This window comes from Elephas maximus, chromosome 18 (genome assembly GCF_024166365.1).
Source record: "Elephas maximus indicus isolate mEleMax1 chromosome 18, mEleMax1 primary haplotype, whole genome shotgun sequence".
In the NCBI taxonomy this organism is placed as follows: Eukaryota; Metazoa; Chordata; class Mammalia; order Proboscidea; family Elephantidae; genus Elephas; species Elephas maximus.
Genome location: NC_064836.1, coordinates 71,633,958 through 71,657,259, shown reverse-complemented (window position 1 = coordinate 71,657,259; position 23,302 = coordinate 71,633,958). Strand labels below are relative to the sequence as shown.

At 38.5% G+C, this 23,302-nt stretch overlaps 1 protein-coding gene across 18 annotated transcripts in view; it reads left to right on the top strand.

Annotated features, from left to right (window-relative positions):
* ABI3BP (ABI family member 3 binding protein) overlaps positions 1–23,302 on the top strand; it is a 301,406-nt gene that overhangs the window by 215,174 nt on the left and 62,930 nt on the right. For 15 of the 18 annotated variants that reach the window (XM_049858519.1, XM_049858510.1, XM_049858515.1 and 12 more), the window contains 14 exons: positions 1,314–1,373; positions 2,345–2,422; positions 3,177–3,236; positions 4,224–4,307; positions 5,709–5,765; positions 7,299–7,358; positions 9,026–9,085; positions 11,331–11,405; positions 12,262–12,318; positions 12,982–13,056; positions 13,522–13,569; positions 17,150–17,224; positions 17,863–17,937; positions 21,005–21,052. In XM_049858519.1, the coding sequence (XP_049714476.1) occupies positions 1,314–1,373; positions 2,345–2,422; positions 3,177–3,236; positions 4,224–4,307; positions 5,709–5,765; positions 7,299–7,358; positions 9,026–9,085; positions 11,331–11,405; positions 12,262–12,318; positions 12,982–13,056; positions 13,522–13,569; positions 17,150–17,224; positions 17,863–17,937; positions 21,005–21,052 (912 nt within the window). The remainder of the gene's footprint in view (positions 1–1,313; positions 1,374–2,344; positions 2,423–3,176; positions 3,237–4,223; positions 4,308–5,708; positions 5,766–7,298; positions 7,359–9,025; positions 9,086–11,330; positions 11,406–12,261; positions 12,319–12,981; positions 13,057–13,521; positions 13,570–17,149; positions 17,225–17,862; positions 17,938–21,004; positions 21,053–23,302) is intronic. The other 3 variants (XM_049858509.1, XM_049858513.1, XM_049858517.1) reach the window with 3 other exon arrangements.

Here is a 23,302-nt window from a genome sequence, read left to right as displayed (position 1 = left end):
GTTCTCCCTGAGGTATCAGCTTCAGCATCTCCTCTGCCCTGATTGGTACCAGAATTCCTTGTTCTTCCTGTGTAAGAGTCTTCTTTGGAATTATGACCTTAGCATATGTCTTATCTTAAAGGTGAAACTTCTTTAGTAAGGCCAACATATTCAGTTTAAATAAGCAACCGAATTGTAAGTCCCTTCCACATACTCAAACCATATTGGCAACTGTGAGTGATGTGTCAGGTTTAGGAGACTTATTTTACTTCTATAACAGTAGAGTTGAGGACAAAAGATGTTTCTGTATGACACAGCAGAGATAAACAGAAGACAGTACGTTTGTGCAAGCACAGCCTTATTTCTTGCATACTACAAATATTAGGTAATGACCTAGCAAAGGAAATGATCACCACGGGCTGGCATATAGTTGGGAAGGAGTCGACCTTGAACTCACTACAGGATTTGGATGAGTGGAAGTATGAATGAACCAAGAGGAGGCACTGGACGTATGTGAAGGCCATCCACAAAGGCAGTCAGACTAGAACAGAGGATGGCCTGCTCCTAGATGGTCAAAATGTAATTATTGATGATATTGCATTTGGAAGGGTCCCTCGAATCAGTTAAAGGAGGGGTTTTGAGGACCTGATTTAGGAACTTGGATTTGATACAGAGGCATCAAAAATCCTTGATTTCTACTTTTTCTGGGCTTAGGCAAGACCGATGCTCTGTTGGGTACTACAGACTGAGCGTCCATCGAGACCTTGTATTCTTATGTACCTTGGTTTGGACAGAGGTCTTGGACTCTTGATCTTGCCCAGATGAGTTCTTGGCAAGATAAACAGAGTCCACTTAATGATTAATTTTAATATCTGTTTCAAACATGAATCATCTATTGCATCCCTGTTTACTAAAATATAGTAGATGCTCATGTTCAACTACCATAAAAGAATTTTAATTTTAAAGATCATTTCTTTTCTAAGCATATATTAGGTAAAGCATAAAGCTATTTTTCAGTGCAGTTTTTCATGTCAGTTAAAATCTATTGTTCAATACCTAAGAGAATTTCATGTTGTCTTCTTTGAGATGCTCAAGACAGTTGAAAAGCTAAGACTAAGACTGACTATCCCATGACTATAATTTGGTCAAATCTTTAAAAAAAAAAAAAAAAAACTACTCTTCCTCCTCAGTTAAAAAATTAAATATTTTTCTTCTTTTTTTCGCTAGAAGAATTGATATTACTGGTAAGATTTCTTTGGAAGTGAATGAGGGGAATGCTCTAGGTTCTCATATACTTTAATCTCTCTTTGGTTGACTGTATTATTTTTGCTCAGTTCCTTCTACAGTCCTTAAACCTGTTACTCTTAGCCCGGAGGCTCCAGGAACAACATTAGGTAATGACACATTGTGTTTTTTGCCAAACCTGCTTTTTGTCAAACCCAGAGTTTCATCTTGCTTCCTGTGACTACAGTGTCATTCTTTGTTGCCATTTAATCACATTATTTCTAAAATTATGAAGACTCTTAAAACAAAGTGCCTGTTGTTTTTAAGAGACCCAGCCATGCATGAACTTAATTTAGGATGGTTATTTGCCATGTAAGCCATTTAAAACTGTGCCAAGTCACTCTGTGTTTTGATTAAGCAGTGTTGTGGTAAAGCTGTTTCAAACATGTCACTGGTCTCTATCTCTCACCTAGATAGATAAAGCCATTAACAACTCTCCGAGGGCCATGGGGATCTGTGGCACATCCACATTTCTACTTTTTTCTCTTTGCATGATATTTTGTTGTTTTCTTTCCATTTAGCTAATAATGTGTTCTTATTTTAATAATGATATAGAGACTGTGTCCAAGACTGAAAGATTAAATTATAAGTCCCAGGTTTAGCATAAACTTGACTGTCTTTTGTTTCTATAAAATTTAGCAACAGTTCTTAATGTTTTTGGTGTCCAGTCAAGTTGCTCTGTGAGACTCTGATTATAATTACAAGCTTTTATTACTTGAATTAACAAGTGATATTCACCTTCAAGAAACCCTGGTGGCGTAGTGGTTAAGTGCCACAGCTACTGACCAAAGGGTTGGCAGTTCGAATCCGCCCGGCGCTCCTTGGAAACTCTATGGGGCAGTTCTACTCTGTCCTATAGGGTCGCTATAAGTCGGAATCGACTCGATGGCACTGGGTTTGGGGTCTGGATTCACCTTCAAAGAATCTTCAATGAGAGGAGTGTATGTGGCAAAAATCTCAAACTAAAAAGGCAAATGTCTAACAAGTAGTAGAAAATCTAGAGTTATATTTGCTCCTGTCCACAGCTTCCAGAACCGTAGATAATGCAGTTATGTAGTAACCCAAGAATTTCTTTCTTCAGCTTCCAAAACATCAGAATGGACCCCTCATCCCAGACTTAAAACTACACCAAGTCCTGATGCACTTGAGTTAAAATCAGGTAAAGGACCCCAGCATCCTAACCCAGCAGGGCCACAAGAGTAATCCCAGTGGTTGGGAGTAACCATCAATATGCCCTTATGAGAGTGAAGATACAAGGCACGGTCAATAGCTGTTCCCACTGTAGAGACGGCGAGAGGAGCATATTTGGGAGAGATCTGTGGGATAGCTGCTTGCCTCATGTTTCCCGTGTGAAATATGCTCTGTCACTTTGCATTTTATGAATTTTCATTTATCTCTTGAAATAAATCTTTATTTTAAAAAGTTAGGCATATTCAGTTCAAGCCAACAAACATTTATTAAGTGACTTTAGTGTCCCCCAATCATACTAGCACTTTTGGGGGTGATACCTCAGAAATGAAGATATGTTTTAGTCCTCAGACTTGCAAGACAGTTGAGAACAAAAGCCTTCTCTTTATAAATAAAGAATTTATTCTGTTTCCAAAGACGAGTTCCCAGAAGACTTACATGGCCCACTGTGACATCTTACTTAGAATCAGATAATCAAAGGGTGAGGAAAAAACTTCCGATTGACTTTGTAGGAATACATAGCAGAGGGCAAAGACTATGAATAAATAGGTGCTTGACCTTAGGATGGCCAGACTTGGAGACCAACTGTCTACTTTCAGCTCTACATTTTTTTTTTAATTGCTCTGCCGTTCTAAAAACTACTATAGTGGTAAGACTCACTTCGAATGTTTTGAAGCAAATGTTTCAGCTTTCATTTAAAATGATCATTTAATACTTTCGGTCAGTTTCCACTGAAGACCTTGAACCTGTTACGCTCAGAACTGAGGCTCTGGTGACAACACAAGGTAATCATACATTGTTACGATTGCAGTAAGTGCTTCTGCTCGTTGTCAAACTCGTCCCCTCACCGCTGTAGCCGTAGGTTCTTCAGCTTCACAAGGCGGCGTCATCATCTCCTGTTGTCATTCCATCATATTCTTTGTTCTAAAAGTATTGAAGCCTCAACTCTTAAAACGTGTTACCCCTTGTTTTTAAGAGAGCCAAGAATGAATCTGATTCAGGTTATCTGTTGGGCTTGCAAGCATCTGAAATTGTTTTGTCATCGTGTGTTTTCTTTAACCAATGCTTTGTTAAGACTGAGTTTCAAAACAAGTCTCTCAACTGTAACAACTGTGTGATGTCAGGTAGTTTCTTGGTGGATCTAAAGTTCTACTTTTTTGTTGTTGTCGCAGTTGTCTATGTGATATTTGTTCTTTGGTTAACGCTTTAGTTGTGTGGTGTTATTTTAGTAAACTGTCAAAGAGTGTGCCTGACCACCCTGACACCCATAATATTTTAGCCGTGATTCTTTGTGTGTGTGTGTGCGTGTGTGTGTTTTAGGTGAAATTTTACGCACAAATTAGTTTTTCATTCAAAAATTTATACACAAATTGTTTTGTGACGTTGGTCACAATCCCCGCATTGTGTCTGCACTCTCCACCTTTCCCTTTTCACCCTGGGTTCTCTGTGTCCATTCCTCCAGTTTTCCTATCCCTTCCAGCAGTGATTCCTTAACCTTTTTATTCAATAAAAGAATCCTTTGAGCTATTCTTAACTTCTTAAATTAACAATTTAATTTTATATACTACTCTTTCTCCCAGTAAACTTTCAATTGTAAAGGAAGAGATATTTTTGTAGTAAGGATAAAAGTTTCAAATTAAAAAGTTAAAAGGACAAATTTCCTCAAATACAAGAAAATCTAATAAGTTTTAGGAAATACAGAGCCATGTGTTGTGTTATCCTTAGCCTCTGAACTACAGGGTATAGAGTAACTGAAGGTTTTCTTTCTTTAGCTCCTAAAACACCACAATGGACCCGTCACCAACGTCTCAAACCTAAAAAGAAACCAACTCCTGAAGCACCTGTAACCAAACCTGGTAAATGTGGGTTCCTGCTTAATGGAGAGAGTCCTAGCAGATCTTGAAGGGCCGGGATCAATGCGAGTGGCAGGAGTAATAGCCCTGTGAGCCCTACGTGGATGAATGCGCAGGCGTGATCTGCTGCTACCTCCCCTGTTGAGTTAGCAAAGGAGAACATGGTTGAAGACCTGTGTGACAGCTGAATTCCTTGTGCTTTCTGCATAAGGCTTTTCTCTTTATGCATTTTATTTACTTTTTCTTATTTCATTCCATTCTTCTCTTAAAGCTGAGATGTCTTAAACAGAACCAAGCATTTTTATTTCAAGAAACAAATGTTTGTTAAGTCTGTTCCATCTCTTCTGAGCTGCATCAACACCTGTGAGGATATCGCAGAAGCAGGAAGCTTGTTTTCACCTCTCAGTCTGCAGTGCAGTCAAGGTCAAAATCTGCCCCAGTATGAAACAGCTAGCGAAGGAACTAAGGCAGCATGTTTGTGGAAATGCAAGCTTGCTTTTGACGTGCAACAAACATCTATGTGCTTAGAGAAGTTTGTGAAGGATACAGAAATAGGAGTTGGAAATAAAATGGGTATTAAAATCACTATAGGATTTGCTTAAGAAGGATGGGGATAAGCCAAATCAGAAAGAAAGGACACTTATAGAGGCAACCAAGGGGCATAGACTTCCCTGGAACAAAAGAAGTTCTGCTACTAAGAGGTGTCGATGGTATTGCACTTGGAAGCGTCCATAAGAAGCAGTTGATGGAAGTCCTTGAGTGTATGACTCAGGAGTTTTTATCTGACCCAAAAAGTATATCAGCATCAGTCTCTCCTATCCACGTAGGTTGCTGCCTTTTTGTATTTAGACCAGAGAGCTACTGTCCTGAGTACCACACACCGATACGCTTATTTTGTCATTTTGAGTGCCTTTGCTTCAACGGACATCTCAGTCTGTTTCCAAGTATGAGTTCTCAGCAAGATGAGTTTTGGTCATTTTGCTTATTCTTTACTATGTCTTCATTCAGGCATAAGAACTAGTTATTATATCCATTCTTATCTAGACATTTTTTTCCTTAATGCTTCCACAGAAAAGCCAAATGTTGCCAGAACAGTTAGATATTTGGCAAAATGTTTAAACAGTTTTCCAAGGGAAGTCTTCTATAAAAGTTAGGATATACAAACACCTCAAGTTGACTTCATTGAGATGCTTATCAGATTGTGTAGGCTATAACTAACTATCTCATAAAAGAATGTTTACCTGGCTATACTGTGACCAAATCTTCAAATAACAATTTATTTTCATAAAAAAAATTTTAATTGCCTTATACTCATTGAAGCAGTATTATACTGATAAGATTTAATTTCCTGACTTTTTGCAAATGTCTAAAATCATCTTTGTTAATTTCATTGCTTTTGATTAGTTCCTGCTACTGATCTCCATCCTGTTGCTCTTGGAACTGAAGCTCCAGAAACTATGGGTAAAGAGAATGTGTGTCCTTCAAGTAGTGCTTTTCCTGTCCGTTGTCATACTCACTCCATTACCATTGTAGTAACAGGTTCTCCTCCATCTTAAGACCACTTGTCCTCTGTTGTCATTCCATTACAGTCTTTATTTTGTGACTCTGCTGGGCTTTATGTCAAGTTATCTGTTGACTATAAGAATACTATGCATGAATTAAGGAGCATTGGTGATGCAGTGGTTAAGTGCTCAACAGCTAACTGAAAGGTCTGTAGTTTAAACCCACCAGCCGCTCGGTAGGAGAAAGATGTGACAGTCTGCTTCCGTAAAGGTTGTTATTGTTAGGTGCCATCAAGTCAGTTCTGGCTCATAGCGACTCCGTGTACAACAGAATGAAACATTGCCTGGTCCTGCTACTATCCTTACAATCATTGCTGTGTTTGAGCCCATTGTTGCAGCCACCGTGTTCATCCATCTCATTGAGGGTCTTCCTCTTTTTTGCTGACCCTCTACTTTACCAAACATGATGTGCTTCTCCAGGAACTGGTCCCCCCTGATAGCATATGCGAAGTATGTGAGACAAAGTCCTGCCATCCTCACATTTAAGATTACAGCCTTGGAAACCCTATGGAGCAATTCTACTTTGCTGTATAAGGTCACTATGAGTTGGAGTTGGCTTGATGGCAATGGATATGCATGAACTAATTTTAGGACTCCGAACTTCTATGTACCTGTTCAACAAAGTGTCATGTGATCATGTGCACTATTTAAACAGTATTGATTGTTTTAAGCTGCATTTCAAATATGAGTCTTTGTCTATCCTTTATATTGCTTATTCCCCATCAGTTGTGGAAACACCATGTTTCTTCATTCATATTACTTTCTATACTTTTTATTAGATTAGGATCTATGTGATATATTGATGGATCTGTTTTTTCAAGGAATGATGTGACCCTGTTTTAGTAAATTGTCAAATTTACAAATGTGCCCAAGTCTGGAAAGTTTAAATGACAGGCCGTCATGATAGGATAAGCTGACTCTTTCTCTAACACAGTTTAACAGTATTTCTTAACTTTTATTGAGCAAAGGACCACTTTGAGATTCTAAAGAACAGTCAATGGGTATTCATTGCTCTTTATGCTATTAAATGTAGGAACTCTTTATTGTACCATAATTACTTAAATAGCAAACAAAAGGGTAGACATTTATCCCAACTTCTATAGAAGTACAAGTAGAGTAATGCTTTTTCCACTGGAGTTAGTAAAATACATTTGGTGTGGATGTGTAAAAAGCTTGTCTAGCACAGAGTCTTCCATGCTAGCAAGACTTACATAATCAAACATCTAGATGAGCTTCTCGTGAAAACATTTAACAGAGTGTGAATGTTATGTCTGTTTTATGAAATGAATAGGTACCTGGCCACAGCTTGGCCAAATCTGAAAGAACAAGTGCCTATTTTCCCTCAGTTCTGAAGTTTTAAAATTGACTTGTGCAATTAATCTTCGAGTGAATTTTTGAAATCTCTGTGGTTTATTTTGTTATTTTTGGCCAGTTCTTGCTACGGTCCTTGAACCTGTCAGTCTTAGAACCGAGGTTCCGGAAACAACATTAGGTAATGATACCCTGTGTTCCTCAACAATTTTTTCCTGCTCATTGTCAAAGCCATTCCATCATCGTGATAATTGCATTTTTATCAGCTTCTTAAGACTTTCTTGTCATGCTTTGCTGTCATTCAACTTTATTTTTCTTCTTCTTAAACGTATTGAAAACTCTTAACAGAAGTTACCTGTCATTTTTTTAAAAAGCTATGTACAGACCTCGTTCAGAGTATCAGACAACCATGTAATCTTGTTTAATTTGTGTTATGTGCTTTTGTCTAAACAGTGCACATATTTAAAACTGAGTTTCAAACACACTTGGCCATGTCTATACTCTATCTAAGGAGCCCTAGTGGCACAATGGCTAAGTACTCAGCTGCTAACCAAAAAAGTTTGGCAGTTCAAACCCACCCAACAGCTCTGTGGGAGAAGGACTTAGCAATCTGCTCCTATAAAGATTACATAAAGCCTAGAAAACCTGATGGGGCAGTTCTACTCTGTCACTTGAGGTCACTATGAGTTGAAAATTGACTCGAAGGTACCTAACAACAACAAAAACATACTTTATTTAGACTGACTAAACCATAACAATGTTTATGATATCATGGATTCTTTTACATATTTACATTTCTCAGCATGAATCAAAGTCCCCATCACCCAGAGTTTGGCAATAGCCCTTACCTGTTTTTGAAGTCTAAGATTTATGAGACTATTCACTCCTTGATTTAATTTTATATATGAGTTTTTCCCTCAAAAATGTTCAATGATTGAAAAAATCAACAAAATAGGAGCAGATATTTCCATCTTAAAATATATATGCCTTAAAGCTTAGGAAAACCTAACACAGTTTAGAAATCTTTAGGCCTTGTTTCGAAAGCCACTTGCGCTAGAGTAATGCAAAGCTTCTTCCTTTCTAAAACATCCCACTGAACACAATGTCCTCATCTCACATCGAAGACCGCATCAAGCCCTGAAGTACCTCAGACTAAACCGGGTAAAAGGGTGCTTCCTGGTTTGAGGGGTGAAACTTAGCAGCCTGACCCAGAGGGGTCCCAAAACGATGGCAAAGATGGGAAAAAACAGCCATCATGTTTCCTAAGGGAGTCAAGGCTTGAGGTGTGGTTAGCAGCTGCTTCCTCTGAAGAGCTGTCCGGGAGAACACGGCTGCAGGAGACCGTTATGCCTGCTCTCTCAGTGACTTGGTTTGGATAATGTTTTCGGCCTCTTTTTTAAGATGTGTTTACCACAAGATTGGCATAGTCACCTGTGGTTATGTATTGCTGTATCTGCTTTCAGACACATAATCTATTTATTATAGCCTTGATTACAAAAACTTAGGTTTTTTTTCTTCAACTTCCCAGAAATGAAGCAAAACTATTTTCATATATATTGCCTAAACAGATTTTCCATAATAGAATCAAAAAATCAAGCATCTATGAAAACCTCATGTTTACTAGGATGTATAAAAAAAAAAAAAAAAAGAGTTCAAAGGTTGTGACTGTCTTCACAATGAATTGTACCTGGCTACAGTTTGACTACATCTTCAAAGAACAAATATTTGTTTCCCACTGATACAAAAGTTTTAAAACATTGTCATTTGAAACTAATGTTTTGAAAGAAAAAGAAAGCCTTTTCATGTGGATTTAAACTTTCTCGTGTTCATGTTGTTACTTTTGATTAGTTGCTGCTACAGGCTTTGAACCTGTTATTCCTAGTTCTGAGGCTCCAGGGACAACATTTGGTAATGACTTTTTGTGACCTCCATTAAGTGCCTTCTCTTGCTGTTATATCACTGTCGTGGCCAGATTCACTCCTTCTTACTAAGACTGCTGTTGTCATTCCAATTTTGTACTTCACCTTACAAGTAGTCAGGATTCCTGATTTAAGTGGTTTTTTACTTATTGTTTGTAACAGATGTCTTTGGATCCAATTCAAGACATCTACCTGCCATAAAACCTTCTTTAAAATTGCACCGTATGACTCAGAGTTAAATCTGAGGTCCAAATGACTCCCCTTCTATTTGGTTTTTAGAATTATAAAGCTACAACAGTTAAGTGCCATGAACTTTCTCTCAACAACTTCCTTTCCATAAGATCTGTGTGATAGTCTCATTACTCTCTTGCTATTTTAAGGAATGAGATGCCCCTCTTATATTAAATTATTTAAAAAAATTACTTCCTGCAAGTGCCCAATCCTAGTTTTATATATATATAAAATTACAGGTTCCTCCATCAGCAATGAGCTTGACTATTTCTCCTTCAGCACACTTCAGCAATGATTCTTAAGCTTTACTAAGTAGGAATCCATCTGTGTATCTAATTATGCATATTAGCAGTCATTTCTTTAAATAAAAAATTAATTTTTTATGTTATTTTGGTCTCTGAAGGACCCTTAGGAATGATAAGGAACAAATTAGTAAAAATTTTCAAATTTAAAAAATATCTAACATGGCTTAGAAGACATGTGTCCACATGCAATGCTATCAATGGTTTCTAAATCTACAAAGACTATAGCGACCCAACATTTTCTTCCTTTAGTTTTAAAAACATTGCAAAAAAAAAAAAAAGGTACTTCTCATACCTTAAAGCATCCTGCTTTCTGAGCTTCTGAGAGGAAACCAGGAAAATCTGTGGTTTTCCTGTGTCTATTGCAGTTGAGTCCCAGGAGTGACAATGCTAACCCACACTGCCCACCTCTGTGCTCCCTAAAAAAAAAAAAAATAAGAAGGTACAAATAGTGATCAGGAGCACAAATAGTGATCAGGAGCATTGCAGGGTTGACCAGAAGGTTCATGACTGGGGACGATCTCTGTGGTAGCCAAATTCAGCATATGGCCTGCATAAGGACTTCCTCTGAACAAGAATGCATCTTATTCAAGTTTCTTATTCCATTCCATTCATCTCTTTCAAAATAGTGCTGCTTCTTTGGCTTAAGTAAACCAACATTTCCTTGCTCTCTGTGCCTCCAGCACCATGTGAAATTTATATGAAATTCAAATTTTGGTGAGTAGGATAGGGTGAGAAGCAGAGGTAGAGATCAAACGTAAGGGCATATTTCATCTACTAAACAGAGTATTATGTAATTGCAAATGAAATCTGTTCCCATGGAAGCAGTTGATTCCAGATGTAAGGTACTAGAGCAGTGTGTTTAACTGAGTGGTAAAAGTATACATAGAAAATATTTAAGAGAATACAGGATCAATGTGGGCTGAGAGAGAATAGTTGGACTTTGAAATAACTTTAGGATTTGGATTAGTGGAGGGAAGAGTGGGGACAGAAAAGATAAAAAGACATAACACCTGTTGAGGTTAGCCAAGACAGTGGTCAACTGGAACTTGGAGGAAAACTCTCCTGGAGGATATACAATACCTTGTCGATGATGTTATCGTGAAATCAGCTGCAGGAAGCTCTTAGAAAGCCCAGGCTGAGATTCAGGTTTAGTAGTCCATGAGAACCTAATTTTTCCAAGTGGGCTCTTGCTTTTTCCAGAAGAATATTTTAAATCAGAAGTCAGAAAACTTTTTCCGTAAAGAACTAGTAAGAATTTTAGACTTTTCAGGCCATTCAGTCTCTGTCTCACCTGCTCAGTTCTGCTTTTGTAGCACAAAGACAACAGGCAAAAGATATATACATAGGCCTTGAATCATTTTAGTTGAGGAGTGTGTCTGTGGTCCAATAAAGCTTTATCAAAGGACACTGAAATTTGAATTTATGTAATTTTCACATGTCACAAAGTATTACTCTTCAGTCATTTCAAAAATATGAAAACTATTCTTAGCTCATGGATCGTACAAAAACAGGCAGAAGGCTGGATTTAGAAAGCCATGGTTTGCTTCCCTCTGCTTTAAACAATGCACAACCTTCATGGCTCTTTACAACTCTGCAATTTTGAGGGTCTACATATTTCAATTCATTGCTACCTGTATCTGAAACCTATGAAATAAATAACTCATACTTATTTTGACAACTTAGATCCTCTTCTTTCAGCTCCCACTGAACTGCAAACCCTTATTTTGTTACCAGTGATGTCACCAAGCCTAGAAATGCCACCAAGTCAGCCTGGTAAATAGATTTGCTTTATTGGTCCGGGTGCATTGCAAGCTTCAGGAGATGTACTGTGATCTTCTAGGTTTTGTATTTCCAGATATAAAAAATGCTAAAGAAATACATATTAATCACTCTCTAAATATTATACAATGCCCCTCCCGTGATTGCATATTAGTGTTAAATTAATAATACATTTTATTAATATTGTGCTGTTCAACTATGTAAATACTGACCTTCATTTCATTGAATTTGCTCTGTATCATTTTAGGAAATAACCAACTCTTGGTTTTCTTCTTTATCCTTATTTTTCAATCACAAATTTGTGGTTCTGCCTAGTGGTCAGTTAAATTTGTGCTCTGCCATCTGAAAAGAATGCTAGTTCAATTGTGACCATCCAGCAAGGAGAAAGTTTCACTTGAGGAAAGACAACAAAACCTCCTCTTACATAATGTGAGCCTGAACCCACTGCCCTTTAAGAATGAGAACAAAGTTTTTACATCATTAACATTGTTTGCAGCTCCCTGACATTTATTTTGAAACCTTTGACTCCTTTTTTTTTTCTAGCACAGGATTGCAAATAATTTTTCATTTCTTTTGTGCATCTTCTAATTAGCTAAATGGCATGTTGTTACCCGTGATGGAGTGCAAAGTAAGGTTGTTAATGGAAACGTACAATTATGATATTGTGAATTCAATTCAGATAGTAGAACTCCCCTTAATGTTAATAATAACATTGTTGTTATCATAAGACCTAACGTTGAGCAGTTATTATGTGCAAGGCACTTCCTCACATACTTAGCGTATATTAACTTATTCAGTGTGCACAGCAACCCGTTCTTGATCGATTGTACCATTTTGTGCTTTTTGCTAGTTTCTGATGTCCTGGAGTCGATTACATTTAGCTCTGAGTCATCCATGGAGACTATAGGTAAAGACATTCTCTGGTGTGAAGCCAGACATACGTGCTTTTCCATCCCATTGCATAAGTCATCTTTGGATGTCCTCATGCTTCGTGACACTTCAGACACCTGCTCTTCACATCTCATCTGTGCTCATCCAGTAGATCCTGATAGTCTTAAATGTCACATACAGTGCCTTGTGCTAGTGTGTGCTGTGTGGCTACGCGAGTCTCATCATTTCCTGATGTCGTTTCCTCTCACTCTGAATTTTTAATGTTCCAATCACTCTTTCAATATGCATATGCACATATATGCGTATCATGTTTTTCATTTTCACATCCATTTTAAGATTTATCCCCATGCTTTCTAAGGACTTAGTCTATATCTTTTTCTCACTGGAATCCTTGTATAAAAATACTTAAGGAAGTGAAATTATCTGCTGTGCCCCAGGTGAACATTTCTTTCATTATCGTGTGTGTGGTTTTCCCCACAGCATTGTGCCATCATTTCCGGCCTTCATTTCTGCACTCCTAAATTGTAGTCATCCTGGTAATCTACCTGAATGTTATTTATTCTCAAGAAGGAATCTGTTTAAGATAGCTACCCTCTGTTTTCAAATCAAACACAGCCTTCCCATTATGGTGCTTTGTGGGCTGCCAACCACTAACCAGCCATTCCCTTTTCTCCTCTAGCACCAGCCGAAACACGTTATGTATATCCTACCCCCAAAGCACCGCTCAGGCCAGAGGAGCCAAAGACTGAAGCTGGTAAAGGTTTTCATTCTTTGATTCATTTATTCAACCAATTTTTATTTAGCATCTGTTATGTCCATGGAACATGAAAGAGTTCAAACTATGGTACTTGATACACTTAAGTAGATTTTAAGAGCTATAGCTTCCGAAATTCTTGGATTCTTACGTTTAGAATGATAATTGACTCTCTAAATACAAGAATAAATTGCTGTTTCTCTGCCAATATCTAAATATTGAAACATAATAACATTCGAAAGTCAGTTAATGAAAGTTAAAACATAAATATTAGCTTGAGGGTTAGTATCATAGAATAGTTTTCTCCTCTCTCCTGGTTCTCTCTTTTCTGTCTAAATCCATTGTTCAATCCATAAAACTATGATACGAATCCTTAAGAGAGAAAGCAGTTGATATTCAAGAAATACTTCACTGTAACTTTACATCTTACAATTTTAAAAATTATTCTCCTTTGTTTTGATACAGCTGTGGAATCTATTACAAATGTGTCTGAACCACCTGAGACCACGCTAGGTAATGACATGGCTTCAACAGTCCGACCCCATGTGCTTTCTGTCCTCATTGCTACCATCACCTGGGAACCCAAGGTTCTCTCTCATCATGAATTCATATTGCAGCATCATTGTTTGTCACAGTTAATCTTCTTTCTAGGTGCTTCTATTCATCACCATTGTCCAAAACATCTCTTCTTCCATCATTGTCATATCAAGACCTTGGTCTCTTTGTTGAATATAAAGTATCTTTTTCTAAACATTGAACATTCTGCTAGCTTGGTGTTGTGTTGAGTGTTTCAGATAATATTTTTTTGTGTATGTATCATGGTCCATATATACTTTCTGACCTAGCAGCATGCTTTCCATTAACCCACATTCTGTCACATTCATTTACATGCTTGTTTGTTTTTTCTCCATTGTTTAAGTGAAATTTGATGCTTCTTGACTGGCTTATGCTATAACACATTTTGAACCGCTTTTTCCCCCTTATGGTTGCTACTGGATATATCTTTCTACCGTTGCTGAAGAGGTAGGATACTAGGGCAGAATGAGTATTTAAAAAATGATGATATTCTATACTTTGTATTTTGTAACCTCTGTACTTTTAACGTATTCTGTAATCTGGCATCTATAAGTATTTTAAAACAATATACATTGTGAGGAAGTAGGGATGTTACCCTGTTGTAGGCATTCACTTTCCTCCTTTGCTTCTTTCCTTCTTTCCCTTCCTCCCCCCCGCCCCCCCGCCCCTTTTCTCCTGTTGATCTGCTTGTTGCCATCCCCTCTGTTGTCTGTACTCAAGACTTGTCAAGCACTATAGTACCCCTGGGCAGGCACTCTCCTTCAACTTCCATAGAAACATCACCCCTACCTTCCAAAACTATAATCCTACCCAGTCCAGGCGAGCTTCAGACCAAACCTCATTTATACATTATTTTGTACTTCATATATGAGGTGAGTGTTTGTAGGAATGTATAGGACTGGAAAGACAATATGACCACTACTGGACATTAGAAGCCCTGATTTCTTCACTCTGCTCACAGTCCTTGATGAGTGATTGGCCTTCCTTCTGTCCCTCTCCACCCACTCCTGTAGTCAGTCACATGGCGGTGTGGTGAATATACATTAGGATATGGCTGAAAACACCTCTCAGCTGCTCTGCAAGTATTCAATTCAGGAAATAGTAATGTTTCTGAGGAGGAATATTTACACATACGCATAACCTCCTAATTTTAATTATTTTATCATTCTGACTAGTTTTACAAGCTCTGTAGTCATTCAAAATGTATTTTAAGATATCTAATTTGATTTGTAGGGGTTTTTTGTTTTTTTTAATTTGATTTGAGGAGGCTGGGTGGGGGTGCAAGTAGTTTGCGATCACCTGCTAACCTCAAGTTGAGTGGTGCGAACTCACCCAGGGGCTTTGTGGGAGAAAGACCTGGCAATCTGCTTCTGTAAAGATTACAGCACAGAAAACCCCATGGAGCAGTTTTACTCTGTCACATGGGTTCCCCATGAGTCAGAATTGACTTGATGGCAATGGGTTTAATTTGATTTGAGATGAAAAGAAACCTCCAAAACAGCTTTCACTGTGCTTTCCATGTAAAGGGATACAGCTGGCCAGCCACCTTGTCATTATTCAGGCCCCTTTTTTCTGCTCTTCCTTCCTGCAGTGCTTTGGCCATTTCAGGGCATACAAGTAGGGGAGGCTAAAATCAAATCAATTACTATGTCTAGTCATAAAGGTTTCCTTGAAGTTTCCTTGAAGGTTTCCTTGAAGTTTAGTTTGAAATAAAAACAAAGCATCAAATCGATAATTAAATGTGACTCTTCTAATAAGGAAAAGAATTCTCAATACTTGCATGCTTCCTTAGAATAGCAGTTTGTCATAAAAGAGCCCAAACTTTCTTTTTGATCACCACTAAAGTATTTTATATGGCTCTATTTCCAAAGGATATAGAATACTAATTTTATTCATTGTCCTCTTGAAGTAGCCTATTAAACTTTGCCAACAGATCTACAGTTTGATTTCTACCAAAATTCTACCTTGACTACATTAATTGAATTTGAATGAATAATCTTTAATTTTTCAGGTTATTCTTTTTAAGAGCTATAATAATGAATGGAAATGTGCAGTTGTAAATACTGCTATTTAATGACCCTTATTTATCTGATTCTACATCATTTTTCATAGAATTGCCTCCTGACATGTCTTTACCTATAATCCATTTTTTATACCCTAAACCAAAAAACCAAACCCATTTCCATTGAGTCCATTCTGACTCATAGAAACCCTATAGGACAGAGTAGAACTGCCCCATATGGCTTCCAAGGAGCACCTGAATACAACTGCTGACCTTTTGGTTAGCAGCTGTAGCTCTCAACCACTATGCCACCAGGGCTTCCTTTTATGCCCCAGGGGAAGCAAATAGTCTATCACCCAGAATTTTAGCTAGCAAGGAACTTAAGAATCAGAAAATCCCAAGACTGAGAGAAACTCTAGAATCATAAAATTTTAGGATTGGAGGGGCTCTTAAAAATCATGTAACTTTAGATGAAGAACGTGAGGCTGTAGATCCCAGTGATCAGCAGAAAAAGCTCTAAATCCCCTGCCTCCCGGCTCCTAAACCAGCATAATCTCTAAAGTGTCTTATCGCTCATCTCTCTGTAGGTAAGAGGACGCCACTGAAACCACTGAGTGCCTCGTTATCTCGATTCTGTATCAGAAAAAGCCCCTGGAGACTCCTTCAGAAACTTCTCCTGTCTAATAATTCTTGTTTTCAGCAAGTTTTTTTAAAGGTCTCTGAAACTGCTTGGCCTTGACAATGACTTTACTTCTTCTCATGTCTCCTTAGCCCAGTCACACTTACTAGTTCAACTGAATGAGGTGTTTCCACGAGCTGTAACCTTGCCGTCTGATAAGTACTTTCTTCTAGCAGCATATACCTTTAATTTTCTTAGTGGAGAAATAATTTCTTTTTTACACTGAATGCCCTAGAATTTCCTTGGAATTTGTCCAGCAAAAGAATCACTCTCTACAGCAACAGGTCCTTGGTGTTCAATTTTTCTTCCCTAATATAACCAGTAAAAATTGTGTTTTACTTAATAAGGTTAATTTTTTCCATTAGCACTTGATATTAAAAATGCATTCATTTTCTAGGTATATTTGGAACATAATATAAAGACTTTTTTCACGGAGCAGAAATTGTGTCTATTTGCACTGAAAGTATTACCTCTGGATATGCTGATGAAATGGTGTGGGCTTGTACTAAAGATAAATTGTCGTTACTATTAAATTTATTTTTGACCTATTTAAAAGGTATTTTAAGTAGATTTTTCTGAAATTCCAACAGTTTCATTTTGGCAGCTGGATATTGTGGATGTCACTTAATACACCTTCTTGTTTTATTTTGTTTTGTTTTCCATTACATAAGAAAAATATCCTCTGATACCATGCAGCTTTGGGGAAGCTTTAATTACTTTAATTACAGTGTAGTTAGGTCTTCGGTCACTCAACAAACATCTTTGATATCCTAGAGGCTTAGCTACTTTGATTCTTGAAAGACTCAAGAGCTTCGAGCCTATACCCTTTCTTTTAGCTCCCAAGGAGACACCCCGTGCTCCTCCCAAGCCAAAAGTATCACCACACCCAAGAATTCCACAAACACAGCCAGGTAAATAAACAAAAAAATTACATTTTGCCTTGAAAAGTTTGAAGTTAGTGGGATTAGTTATTCTGATGGATTATAGTAAATTTGTTTTTTAACTCTTGAAAAGCATGTCTTCCTCTGTAACCTAACATTTACATTTATTTTTAGGCTTTATCAAAAGGTACATTAGTGAAACAGCTTATTCCACAAAGCTTTCCTAATGGTTGTTAACGTTAGTTGGGATGGAGGTGAAGAAGAATGGAATTTCTTAGAAAGAGTAGCCTGCCCTTTGCTTCTCTCACCTTGAGAATATTCTGATCCTATCTATTTCAGTGTCCCTGAATGTGCTTCCACCTGCCAGTTGGCTAATTTTAAATGCATCCTTTATATATGGCCTGCTTCCAAAAAGTACCTAAGGTGCACTCACCCGGTATTCCAGGAAGAGAATCTTCACCTATAATTAATGATCTGGGAAAAGTAAATACTAGTGGCATCAAAATTATGCTTAACCCAAGAATAATACTGAATTCCCACCACAAATCCTTTAATCATATCTCAGGATCTCCACTGGGGTGGGGCGGGGGAATGTAGTTTTAGATGTGTTGAGCATAACTGGGAGATGCTGAGCCCAAACGTCTCATGTTCTGCGTTCTCTCTTTCAGCTCCTAAGGAGTCCCAGCATGTTACTTCAAAACCAAAAACATCACCAAGCCCAGAAGTGTCATACACTACACCTGGTAAATGCTTTGTTTTACATTCAAGCCAAATGCAGTCACTGTCACACTCTGCTGCAGTGACACGTGAGAGTTGATGGATGTGAGGTCAATATTTCACTTCTGTTCGAGTATCATGTTTTATCGTACACAGTATGATTATTCCAGAGATTCTGTAAGAGTGGTCCAGTTGCTTATGCAAAGCTGTTGGCACAATCAAAAGGTTGGGAATTATTCCAAGGATCAAATGACTGTCTCCTCTAGAACTAAAGTTCTCTTATTCTCTGACTTACAAAAAATAACCTATTAGTGCTAACCATCCTATGCTCAAACATTTCACCAAATCAAGAAGATAAAGACTTTTTCACAAAAGTCATAAAACGGTGTTTTCCAAATAAAGGAAATGGTGTCTAATTAGTCTCTGGTTCTGAAATTTTCCTGTATCCAGCACTGTCTTTTTTCTGCCAAACTCTGTTTTCCAAGTTTTTGAAGCAATAGCTTGGCTTAAGATATTTTATTTCACACAAAAAAAGGGCTTCTTTAGCTACAAATGTCTTTCTTGCCTGTCACTCTGAGAGGGCCTTATGTCCATTTATGGGGAGAGTGCTTCCATATTTGTGGAAGTGGCCAGAGTGGGGACTCCAAGGACCCAGACATTTTCATGGACTACAGAGTCCCTCGGTGGTGGAAATGGTTAATGCACTTGGCTGCTAACCAAAAAGTTGGCGGTTCAAATCCACCCAGAGGTGCCTCGGAAGAAAGGCCCAGTGATCTACTTCCCAAAAAATCAGCCATTGAAAATCCTATGGAGCACAGTTCTACTGTGACATGCGTAGGATTGCGTGAGCCGGAAGCAGCTGGTACCACTACTATCCCACAAGGTCCTCAAGTGGCCACAGGAAGCCACTGTGGGCTGAAAAATTCTCTAATAAATCAGACCAAGCTCATTTGCAATGAAAGAATCTGGAAAATTCTGTAAATGTTTTTCCCTTCAAAGGTACAACTACTGTATATTCCTAGGTACTCCTAGAAGCCTATAGAGCATCCCCAGAAACTGTAGATTTCTGAGCTATAGCTGAAATAACGGCATTTTGGAAGCAGGGCTAAATCCGCTTGCCTGTAATGTTTTCCAGATTGTGTAAACAGAGGGGTTATTGCTGCCGTGGTATATAAAGCAAGGTTGTTTCTGGTGGTAGTAGGCTAAAGACGCTCATTTGCCCGAATTTAGAATTTAAATTTGTACTACTAAACACAACAACCATTATTATCAGCTTAAAGTAAGAAAAAAAGCTGATCTCACTTGTAGGTGGTCAACTTCTTAATTTCAGTGAAGGAAAACAATCTGACTGAAATTGAGTCATTAAGATAATAGATGTGATAGATTTCATTTATTTACTTTTCATTAGAGAAGTTAATACTGTTGGTCCTGATGTGACTTAATCTCATCAAACCAATATGTCTAGTAAACTTTTTCTTCTCCTTTAATGTTTAATATTTGCTTTAATTTCACCAATACCTTATTTTTCACTCCATGTAAGCTTGAGCACTAGAACTGTAGCGAAAACACTTCGCCTTGGGACTCTGTTGGTCTTACTCTGCTGGCTCTTCAGCTCTGCAGGTTCAGTTAGAATTCTGTCTCTAACACTGCGGTCATCATGGTCCCCTTACTGCTCCTACTGTATAACACCTACAAGAATGATCACGAGGTGACTGCTGCTGTCTTTTAATTTTCTCACAAAGGTTCAGACTGTGTTTCTAGGTTGAACTTGGGCTCAGGTTTGTAGCCTACTGAACCCAAGACTTTGTTTACCAGCTCCCATAGGTTATATCTTGGAAACCCTGGTGGCAAAGTGGTTAAGAGCTACCGCTGCTAACCAAAAGGGCTACAGTTCAAATTCACCAGGCGCTCCTTGGAAACCCTATGGGGCAGTTCTACTCTGTCCTTTAGGGTGGCTATAAGTTGGCATCCACAGCAGTGGGTTTGGTTTTGGTAGGTTGTATCTCAGAAGACAGATGGTAAATTACGTGTACGTTTACTATGTATTGGTACCCCAGAGAAATAGATTCTTCTGTAAAAATACAGTGCTGAATTCAGGACAAAGATGTTTTGTCGTTACATTTATCACAAAATCTAAGAGATATCATAAATAAATTTGAATTTCTAGACCTGTATCAGATAGAAGGAAACCGTGGTGGTGTAGTGGTTAAGTGCTACGGCTGCTAACCAAGAGGTCGGCAGTTTGAATCCGCCAGGCGCTCCTTGGAAACTCTATGGAGCAGTTCTACTCTGTCCTATAGGGTCAGTATGAGTCGGAATTGACTCGACAGCACTGGGTTTGGTTTTGGTGTCAAATAGAAAGTCTCTCTAGGATCCATGGTACAGCTCCTCCATGCTCCTCCATTCTATAGATTCCCAGGCATAACACAGGTTTCATCCAGGTAGGCCTCTAGAAAAAAATATTCCTGCCACTCAGTTGAATTATCTGTTTCCTTAAAGAAAAATCGTGACAACTGAGCCTACACACCCTGTCCAGAGCCAAAACAGAGCTTGCTTTTCTCCAGATCTGGCTTGGGGAAATGATTCAGAGCTCAGAAGAAAGGACACACCCTGATAATAATAGGTGCTGTTTAACTTAGGGTGCCTGGCTCCGCAGAGCTGTGTCTGCCACGTGGATTCCGTTTCCACACCACGGGCTGTCTTGGTTTTGTGGTCACCCTCCTGACCCTTGGGCATTTGGATAAACTTAGTCATTGGCAGCAAGCCAGGAATAAAATCTAGATTTCAGCAAACTATCTAACCCTCCATAAAGTTCTGTATCTCTACTGTCTTTAGTAAATTCTTTTTTGCCGCCACACTCTTCAGCATTTTTGTAGCTACTTTCCTGTTTTCGGTTAAACGGGTGTGTGTGTGTGTGTGTGTGTGTGTGTGTGTTAAAAATGAGCATTTAATTCTAAATATTTCCAAAAAATTGTGTCCTTGGCTTTCATACTTTAAAATATCGCCAGGTTCTGACATCAGGGAGAAGCATGAACGTGGATGGTCATCTAATGACTGTGGTTCATTTTTGTTTTTCCTTTTTTTCTGACACAGCCTTAGAAGATAATACATTTGGAGTTGAGCAAGCCGAGACGACAATAGGTAATGATTCCTCTAAAAAAAAAAAAAAGATTCCTCTGGTTTTTATTTCTACCAAAATAGTTGGAAAGAGCAGGGCAGAGAATTACCTCCTTCAGATCACGCCGTTCCCATGGCCATCTATGGTGCTTTTTAATCAGTATTATCTTCTGGGGTTCTCGTCATTTCTTCCTAAAGCTTCATATTTTTTCCCTGAAGGATGCATTATGTAGTTTCATTCTTCGTTAAAAAATAAATGGTTCTTTCCTTGATTTTCCTAGAGGCAAGTTGTCCTCACACACTTAAAATTAGTCCCTTAATGTGTCTCCTGGCGTATTAAATATCAACATGCTTTTCCCTTAATGGCTTTTTTTTTTTTTTTTTTGCTGACTCTGCACCTTTCTTCCTCAAACCAAAACCAAACTTGTTGCTGTTGAGTCGATTCCAACTCATAGCCACCTTATAGGACAGGATAGAACTGCCCCATAGAGCTTCTAAGGAGTGGCTGATGGATTTGAACTGCCAAGCTTTTGGCTAGCAGCCTGAGCTCTTAACCATTGTGCCACCAGGGCTCTTCTTTTTTCCATAAAGCCTCATTCAGAAAATGCACAGTGCAATGCTGAGTCACTGAAAAGGGCCCATCTTTTCCATTTGCTCTCAAAAAATGCACCAACCTGTGTTCAAGTCAACAAATACTTACTGATTACCTTCTACATATCTGGTTCTGTGCTGTGGGGAATAGAAAGTGGAACTGGACGTGATCACTACCATCAAACACAGGGCAGTGGGAAAAAGAGGAATAGGTGTAAATAACTATAAAACAGTGTGATAGCGCTACCAATGAAATATAACAATGGAATAAATTCTAAATGTATGAGTTGTAGAAGGCATTGCCAAGGAGAAGAGCTTTCAGATGGATTTTAAAAAAGATAAGTAGGCTTGTAGCTATTAATGATTTGTGAGGAAGCAAAGGCGTGGGTGTAAAAGTGTCCAACATGGCTAAGGAGCAGCAAGAGTTCAGAATAATTAAATTTCTGACACACGGGTGAGCTTATTGGGCAATAAAGTCAATTGGACTCAAGTGTTGAGGCCTTTTTGCATCATTTTTTTTACAAGTAGTGTGACAGAAAATTGTGCACGTGTTTTTCTTTTTTTAAATCATGTGAGTGATACAATTGGATCTGCCTTTTAGAAAGATAGATGTGATAAAAACATGCAAGATAAATTGAGAAGACAAGGAATTACTTTTTTTGCCATAATCTAAAAAGGGTGATTTTGAGAACTTCAATTAATAGCAGTAGGGAGGAAAATGGGAGAATGATCCTGAAATGCCTTTTGGAGATGAAATTACCAGGACCTAGAGAATGACTGAATGGCCTGTGGAGAGGGGGGTGCGATGACACTGTCATTTCTAGCTTTGCCAAGTGGTGGATGGTGATGGCACTAACCAAGACAGGAAATGTGGAGAGAGGAATAAAGACTTGGGTTTGCACGTGTTTGGACTGAAGGGACAGTGGGACTTTTGGGTGGGAATGTCTAAATTTCAAGTGGTTGAACATCTATTTCTAGAGCCGTAAAGAAGATTTAGGATGTAAATGTGGGAGTCGTCTGTCTACATATAGATAGGTCCTAAATCTTGTGAGTGGGTGACATCACCCAGAAGCGTATACCAGCACTAGTTGCCATCTAGTTGGTTCTGACTCATGGTGATGCTACGTGTATTAGAGCAGAGCTGTGCTCCAATGGCTGGTTTTCCTGAAGCAGACCTCCAGGCCTTTCTTCCAAGGTGCTTCTGGGTGGACTCAGATCACCAACCTTTCAACTAGCAGCTGAGCATATTAACCACTTGTATCATCCAGGGACTCCTAAGTGAGAGAATATACTAAGAAAATAAGAGGTCAGGGATCAAAGACTTGTAGGCACAGTTGAAGGGGTGGACAGAAGAAGAAAATTCAGCAGATGGAGTTGCTGCCTAAAGGATGGCAGAAGGACAGGAGAGAGGGAATCGGCAGAAGCAAGGGTAGAAAGGGTCTCAAGAAGGGAAGGGTGGTCAACGATGGCAGTCAAATGGAGAGACGTCAGAAGAGACTACCGGACTTGACAATATAGGTCCAGAATCCTGTATCTGAAGCCCTTTGAGCCAGGTGCTTCAGAATTCACCAATTTTCAGATCCTAGAAAGGTAAAACAGTACATATACCATTGATTACAAGAACATTAATATGATTGCAGTCTGAGTAATCATCCTAAGCAAAATTAATAAAAACTATAAATC